The sequence below is a fragment of the Gossypium hirsutum genome, chromosome D01, assembly GCF_007990345.1.
Source record: "Gossypium hirsutum isolate 1008001.06 chromosome D01, Gossypium_hirsutum_v2.1, whole genome shotgun sequence".
In the NCBI taxonomy this organism is placed as follows: Eukaryota; Viridiplantae; Streptophyta; class Magnoliopsida; order Malvales; family Malvaceae; genus Gossypium; species Gossypium hirsutum.
This window is the reverse complement of record NC_053437.1, coordinates 59,618,661-59,627,701: the sequence shown is the minus strand read 5'-3', so window position 1 is coordinate 59,627,701 and position 9,041 is coordinate 59,618,661. Positions and strand designations below refer to the sequence as shown.

Below are 9,041 nucleotides of genomic sequence, written 5' to 3'. Positions count from 1 at the left end.
GCAACGACTGGAATGGGAGAGTCAGAGTCGAAAAGAGGATTCCTCACTTCTTTCTCTCATTCAAAACCGTGCATGAGACTTTCATCTCGCACGGCTCCTAAGTGATAAAAGTAAAGAGGAACTTATCTTCTTTCTTTTTTTTTATTATCTTCCTTGCGTATGTATAAGATCGAACTCATTCGATTTCTAAAACGAATTACTAATCCTTAACTTTTCGAGGAATCCTTCATCAGTGGTTGTGAATGACTCATTTTTCTCAATCTTTTCGACCTTGGTTCCGTAGAGAGGAAAAAAACTCATTATACCTTAATAAAATTTAGGATTGTGCATTAACAAATCAATATAATTTTATTTTAGTATATATAAAGATTATTATTTGATACATGAAATATAATTTTTTTTTAATTCCCCAAAGGAATTTAAGAAACTAATAGACATCCATAATTAATATTTAAAAGTAGATAAATAAATGAAACACGTGGTGATGTGTTATAATAGAATTTATATGATTTTTTTGGGAAAAAAAACTATTTAGGCCCTAGTTAAGGTAAAATTACACTTTGATTTCCTTTAAAATGATAAAAATTTGATTTAATCTTTTAAAAATTATAAACAGATAGGATATTAAAATAGTGAAATTACATTTTTATTATCGTAAAAATTACAATTTAATTTTGGTCCCCTAAAAGTTTTTTCTAACTTTGCCTTTGTCTAGAATTATCAATAGCCCCCAACCCTTAAATAAGAAAATAATATGCTTCAACACTCGAACCCAGATCTTCATACATTGATAACAATATTAATATTAATCGAATTAATAGATAAAAGAAAAATCCTGTTTGACATTCACATCATATTGATCCGATTAGTGGGATATTTGGTATTAATAAATTACTTAAAGCTATGGCGGGCTCACATCTATATCTAACAGCCTTTTTACATTCAATCAAATTGTAATAAAAAGAAGTTTGGCCCTTCTTTTTTTCATCTTTGTATGAAAGTAGGAACCTAAACCTCAAACACAGAATATTTTAATGTTTTAATTCTAATCATTAATTGATATTTAAAATTCTCAATAAATATCATTATAATTATAATAATTAAAAATATCTTTAACTACATATTATCTTTTAATTTGCATATTTTATACTTTCCAAATGTAATTAAAATACCCTAATAGTTTTTGCACATTCGTATCTAAATTGTTAGAATAATACCCTAATCTTCAAGTTCTTGATATAGTCAAAAGAAAAAAAAGTATATCATTTGTCAACGCTCCAATTTTTATTTGGTCGATTAACTAATTGAAAATAATTAGTAAATGTCAATATAACAACTCGAGTTGGTACGGTATGATTAGAATTTTATATTTCTCTTTTAATCATATATGTTCTTTTTGACGTAATACCTAGAACTATTCGTAGTCTTTTCTCAATTCATAAATGCCTACATTCTCATGTAGTAATAACAATGTTCATACCAATCGAATTTATACTCAAATGGCAACTAAGGTGTTGGTTAAGACATCAATTTTCATCCTGCTAGTTTTCAGTTTTCTAAAATTAGACGGTTTGTGATTTGTGATAAAATACCGTCCAAAGGAAGTAAATTAATATTAATTGCAATTTGTGATAAAGTTAACCAAAAATGTTGACTTAAACATAAAGTGGGTAAAGTCAAATATGAAGGCTAGCCTTTGGCTACAATGGTGGGTTTCATTTTTATACTTTATAACTAAAATTTCAACATATAATCCTCAGTTTCATCATATTCTATCCTCTACCATTGGAGAAACTAAATACAAGTTTACAATTTCGTCCACCACATAATCAAATTCAATCATGTCATCTTTTTACCTGCCTACAATTCTCCCATTCTTCCTTAGTTTCAAACAAGTTCTACTAAAATAAATTTAATGATTAGGGGTTAATTAATTCAATTGATTGAGTTTATCCATGTGCTTCAAATGGGGTTAATTCAATAGATAGAGCTTATCCATGAGCTTGAAAGTGACTAATTGAGTGGCCTTTTGCACCTATATCAAGTTTATGAATCTTCTTCCATGATTTTCATCCTTTTGGTCATATAAAAGATTATTAGTTATACATAGAATTTCACTAATGGTCCCATATTTAGGTTTATATCAAGGTTACATATCGGTTGAAAAATAATTGGGATAAATTTTAAAATTATATATGAACTTTGATTCAATATATAAATTTTGATTTGGTGCAATAATATACATGAAACTTAGATTGTGGTTCAACTGTATACATGAAACCTTAATTTTAATTCAATCATAATCGTTTAAAGAAAAATACATTAATTTATTTTTTATATTGGATAAATATAATTATTTGTGTATGCCATATATAAATATAAAATGATGTTATATTAATAATGGTGTTAATTTGTGAGAATAAGATCAAATCAAAATTTAATGTATAAAATTACACCAAAATAAAATTCGTATATAATTAAATATTAGATAACAGTTGATATATAATTTTTTAGAATTATCCCAAAATAATAACATAGAATAATGGGGTATTGATGAAGGAGCTTTCATGGTCAATTTGGAAAGTCCAAGCACTAATGTCGATTGGAAATTAAACTGCTAAGAAAAAAGAAAAGTAAAACACATGTGCATGACTTGAAACATAATTCGAATCATTTGGTTTGATTACATTAAATTGGTGTCCAAAATTAAATGAATATAACTTAATTAGAAAGATATACAAATATTTTTTAAAAAAATAATAATAATTTGTGTCATTATAACATGTGTCTACCAACTCAGCTAAAATATATGACACATTTACGATGTGGGTGAAAATAAAATTATGTGACAAATATAAATGACAAACAAGGCTTTGGTTAAATAGTAAAGAATAAATGATAAAAATTAGTTTAAGGGTGTAAAAAGTTCTCAAATTTTTTCAAAAAAAGCAATTAAGACCCTCTTTTTTTTTGCACTTAATTGAGCACTTGAACTTTCAAAATACATCAAAAAGACCCTCAAACTTCTTCAAAAAAAAAAAGCAATTATGCCACTGCCTTTTTTTTTCACTCAATTGGGTACTTGAACTTTCAAAATGAATAAAAAAGACTCTCAAAATTTTTCAAAAAAACAATGAAGCCCTTGCTCTTGTTAAAAATTAGAAAAAAATTAGAAATTAGAAATAATAAATTTTAGAAAAATGATTAAATTTTAATAAAAATATAAAAATTAAAATTTATTAAAAATTAGAATAAAATATTTTATAAAAATCGTAAAAAAATTGTAAAATTTTATAAAATTTATAAAAAAAATTATAACATGCAATTAACTTTAATTGTTGATCATTAAAGTTAACAAAACTTAGTTTTTTTCAATTAAAGTCATCATGTGTCGCAACATAGGGTGACATGTGGCAAAAATGATAAAAAAAAATAAAAATCATTAAATGTTATAGAAAAATTATAAAATACTTCTTTTGGTATAATTTTTATAAATTTTTATGAAATTTATATTTCTTTACATTTTGTATAATTTTCTTATGACTTTATAAAATTTTATAATTTTTTTATATTTCTATATATTTTATAATTTTTTACGATTTTTATAAAATTTTGTAACTTTTTATTTTTTTACATTTTTTTATATTTTTTTCTAATTTTAATAAATTTTTAATATTTGAATTTTTTATTAAATTTTAATAATATTTATATCTTTTATTGAATTTAAGTTTTTATAATTTTTAATAAAAGCAGGGGCTTAATTGCTTTTTTCAAAAAGTTTGAGGGTATTTTTTATGCATTTTGAAAGTTTAAGTATCCAAATGGGTGCAAAAAAAAAAAAACAAAGCAGGGGCTTAATTACTTTTTTTGAAAAAGTTTGAGAGCTTTTTACACCATTAAGCTGATAAAAATTATAGAGGCATAGGTTTAAATCTTATTATATACGTGCATTTTTCTATATAAAAGATATAAAAAGATAAAATCACCCTCAAAATAATATAATTTATTTTGTAAAGAGTATTTTCTCATTACCCAACTGAGTTAGTGTCCGTTTAACTTGTGTTATCAATTTAGTAAAATACTTAATATATAGTATAGATATATAATTTCAATAACAAAAGAAAATTATGGATATTTAAGTCTTTTAATTTTAAAAGGTGAGTTTTCTAATCCAACTATGAAAGTTTACAATTTGATCACTCAACTATTCGAGATTATATATTCTGGTTACCAAGCCGTTAAATAGCTAACGAAAGGATAATAACAAATTTAGCTCTAAATATTTTTTTTACATATTATGTCAATTTAGTCCTAATTCTAAAAAAATTAACCTTCATTGTTTACACATTAGTTCTATTTAATCAGATATATTAAAATTATAAAATATTGAGAAGAATAAATTAGATGAATGTAATCCTTTTAAAATGCAACATCTTATCTGGAAATTACACATTAATTTTAAAATACAACCCCATTTACACATATTTTATTCACAAAGCGAGTCAACTATTTAAAACCTAATGATTTGTAAATCCATGTCTTTCTTAAAGCATAACGTTTAATTTAAGGGACACAACATTTTATCTACCAAAACTTTTCTGATAAATGATTAAAACGAGTTGACTTATTTGGTTGAGTAATTATCAGGAATTTAGTAATAATTGAAATTCGAATCCGTATATTGATTTGATGTTCAGGATGTTTAATGATTAAGATGTGATCTGGGTTTAAATTGCGTAAGTCGTGTTGTTGTTAGGGCTTTGTCCTTTTCTTGCAATTTACTAAACTACTAATATCATTATCAATACAACATCGTTTTACGTTTACCTACCATTAAAGTTTTATGTGTATAATTACACCGAATGAAAATTTATATATTAAATTACATAATTGACCAATATTCATATAGAAGTTCAACATTTTAAAAGATGGTTTTCCATCAAAATCAAAAGCAATAGTTTTTTCTCAAATTTGGGATGCTTATGAGATATGCACAAAACATCATACTAGTTGGAGGTGACTTGAAGGGATAAATTTATTTGTTATATTTATGTAGAAATTTTATAAAATTAAAGAGAGCCTTTCAAGAAAAGTAAGACATTTTTTTTTTCTTTTTTGCAAGTTCATGTTTGGTCTGCCAAACAGCTATTCTTTTCCCAAAGTAAGAAGAAAATGAAATTAAAAAAAAAATCCATTCAATATTCAAAAAACTGAAAAGGTTTTGATCAGTTGATTAATTCTATTACATCCAAATTGAAATGAGGCATCAAGAAAGTTCAAAAAAGAAAAAAGAAAAAAAGGGAGAGTATGAAATTAAGTTAATCTCTTATATTTACAGAGAAAGAGAGAAAGAGATGCATGAGAAAATCATAAAATTCAGTAAAATCTACAACTAAACCCCATACCAAAACCAAAATCAGGGAAGATGGAACATAAAATTACAAAATTAAAAGACCCAGAATCAATTTTTATGCCATTAGTTGAGCTTCTTCAAATCCATGCATGTGATGAGAATCATCCAAAGGAAGCAAAGGGAATTCACCCATCTCTTGAATAAAATCATCTAAATCTCCAAAACCACTTGAGAAACCACCTCCTTCTTCCTTAACCCTTTCTCTTGTTTCAATCCCTGCAAGAAACCCAGTTCTTAGCTCCATTGGCTTGTCATCTTTTCCGCCGATTCTTGGTTTCCTTTTGCAACCCTTTTGTTGAGGTGGTTTCCCAGTGAGTCTTTGCACCAATTCTCTGAAGTTTGCTGCGTCAGTCTTGATGATCTCTGGTGCAAATATGTGAATGATCCGTATCTTTGGCTTTGTTATTGTTTGCGAATCTTTATGAATGGATAGGGATGATGATGGTGATGAGTTTGAAGGAGACATTCTGGTTTGGTTCCTCATCATCCTCAAATTCTCCATGGAAAAAATGAATGTCTGAGACAAAGGAAAATCAAAGGGAAAACCAAAGAAGGGATGGATGAGTTGGTGTGTAAAGATCGATGGGGGTATCTTATATAAGGAGAGAAAGTGATGGGAAAGATTTTGTAATGCAAAAAGACAAGCTGTCTTTGAGAATTGGGGACAAACGACTCGATGAATCCTTGTCTCTCCAAATGGAAGAGATTCAATAAAATAATATAGACGACTTAAACCGTCCCTACCAACATAAATTCATTAATTAATTACCAATAATCTCTTAAATTTTTGGTTAAGTCTAACATGACTAGGATTCAAGTATTGGGGTTTAAGTTTTACTATGTATAATTTTATGTGTGAATTTTGTTTAGTTTTTCATCTTATATATTTTATAGTGGTTTGATTCTACATTTGTATTTGTAGCTGGTCATATATATATAATAAATTTAGAGGTGAGACTCGAATCTAAAATCTTAAGAGACATCAAGGTTTTCTTTGATAAGGCGGTGTGTTTACTTTCAGCGATATCAAAAACAGCGGAGACGGTGACATTGATTATTGTAGGAATGAGATTAAAAAAAACGTGAAGTGTATGTTTGGACTCAAATACTACTGTGGAAGTGAGATGAGAATAGAAAATAACTATTAACGACAATAGATTTAGAAATGATTTATAAAAAAAAATACTATTAATGACATTTGGTTAAATCTTGTATATAATAAAAAAAGTTATTTAACATTTAAAAAATTAATAAACAATTAAAAATTATTACAATCATATTTATATCTAATAATAATTAAAAATTAATTAAAACTTGAGAAATCCAAATATTTATTATTTTATTTAATAATTAAAATTATTTAATTATAATTAGTCTGAAACAAGAAATTAAACCTGTGAATTGATACAATCTAATTGAATTAAACTACAAACCAACTAAACCGATTTTTTCTTCTATTAAATATATATCTTTTATTGAGTTTGAAGTAGTAATAATAAATCCCAAAGTATATACATTAATGTTTCACTTGAGAAATGAAGAAAAACAAATCCCAAACCCTGGCTAAAATCAATAGGAAAACTAAAATCATTCATTGAAACACATCTTGATTATTGTATGGTAGATAGTATATGCTTGTTTATATATAACACAAAATTGAAAAAAATAAAATCAATTTGATTGGATCTTAATTTGATTGGCACGAGAATTATTGTAAATGTGGGAGAGCATTGGTTCGAATGTGCTGAAGCACATTATTCTCTTATTTATAAACATTATATAAAAAAAACATATATAACAAAATTATTTTTAAAAAAATTTCAAAATTGGAAAACTTAGGGTCGCTGATCTGGTCATGAACCTTGCACTAAGAATAAATATCATTGTTCCTAATAAAGTGACCATATCACTACTTTACGTACCAACCCGCCCACGTAGTTGGAATAAAAACCAATGTCATGCCTTCCATATTCCGCGTTTTACCCAATAGGGACTTGGCAATTTTTTCCTTTTTCAATAATTATTTTTTACATTGATCCTAAATTTGATAATATTTTTTCTAAAATTTGATCCATGTGATGACGTATTGACGTGGTACTTAAATATTGTGCCACGTCATTCATAAGGAAAAAAATTGAGAAAATTTAATAAGTTTAGGGACAAATGTGAAAAGAACCTTTTCAAGGATTAAATTGAAAAAAAAGGACCAAATTCAGGGGCTAAATGTTGGCTTAGCCCTTTTATATATTGCATACCTTGTGTAAAAGCCAAGTCTCTATAAAAAATAGATAAATCTCAAAATTACACATAAATTTTGATTCAGTGTACAACTTGGTACATAAACTTTATTTTGGTACAATTATACATAAGAAACTTTGACTGTGATTTAAATGTATATATAAAACTTTAATTTTGATTAAATTATACGAATTTAAAGAAATAAATACACCAAATTTCATCCTTGTACATTTTATGCTGATCTTTTGATTAAATTGAATGGAAAGAGTATAGAAGTTTGTCGAATACAATGAATGAGGATGCTTAGAAGAGCATTGACGCTCTTGTGTGGGAGAGAGCATAAGTACTCTTTGTCAGAGAACTTGTTCTTAACGTGGTGTTAATATGCATTTCCTGCTTCGAGGTGTCCTAGTTTGTATGCTATGCTAATTGGATGGGTGTTTTTAGGTATGTTTTATGATCGTCTCTTTCGGTGGTCTGTATGAGCCATGCTTTGCTAAATGGTGTGGGCTATTACTCTGTCTAATTCTATCATGTATAAACCTATAAACCCATAGTATTATTTTTGTTAAAACTGATGAACCTCAAGCTGTAACATTGAAAAATACATCTTTATTCTATTTTGCATAATGTTTATTTACACAAGCTATGTTTTATAGCTTTATTAAACTAACTAGTTAACTTCTATCCTATATTAACAGATGAAAAATGTCTTTCTTTCTCAGCTTGGAGCTAAGATACTCATGCTGCTGTAGAATTAATGTCAGCAATATGTTCTTTTGTTTAAACATATTGTGTCTTGTTCAATCTTTCTCTATGTATTTAGTTCTTTCATGATAAACAGGATTGACTGTCATCTGTAAAACTATGTATTTATAGCCTTATAATCTATTATAACTAACTAACTAATTTAGATTGTTGGAACTGGTTCGTGGGAAGGCCTCCCACATTCCCATGTTTACTGGGGTCACTTCCACATGCTCATATTTTACACTTTTGTATGTGTGATAATGAGATGTATAGTTGATAGGGAACCATCACTATAAATACTAACTATCATAAGGTCTTTAGGTACAAAAAAATTAAAAAAACAATCATTTAGCGAGATTTTCGAGTGTTTAGAAGACTTTGACGGTTTTCTATTTTTCCTACAGCTAAATTCGACGACCTCATCGATGATTCAATGTATTATCTTTATCTTAACATTATTTTAAAGTAGCATATAATAAAAAGTTTAGTACTTACATACCCATATCTAACAAAGAGCTGTCCTTAGATTGGACGTTTGAACTGCTCCCATAGAGACTCAAATGGGATGAATATCCCTAGCTCTAATTAACTATTACTTGTAACTTTATGTTTATTTTATTACACAACCTCTAACTACCCT

At 26.9% G+C, this 9,041-nt stretch overlaps 1 protein-coding gene across 1 annotated transcript; it reads right to left on the bottom strand.

Annotated features, from left to right (window-relative positions):
* Positions 1–5,291: 5,291 nt before the first annotated feature.
* On the bottom strand, positions 5,292–6,026 carry LOC121213978 (VQ motif-containing protein 17). The gene has a single exon (XM_041087524.1). The coding sequence runs from the start codon at positions 5,913–5,915 to the stop codon at positions 5,469–5,471; it is 447 nt and encodes a 148-aa protein (XP_040943458.1). The 5' UTR covers positions 5,916–6,026; the 3' UTR covers positions 5,292–5,468.
* Positions 6,027–9,041: the final 3,015 nt, after the last annotated feature.

Coding starts and splice junctions, on each gene's coding strand:
- LOC121213978 (XM_041087524.1), bottom strand. CDS start 5,915: ATGGAGAATTTGAGGATGATGAGGAACCAAACCAGAATGTCTCCTTCA.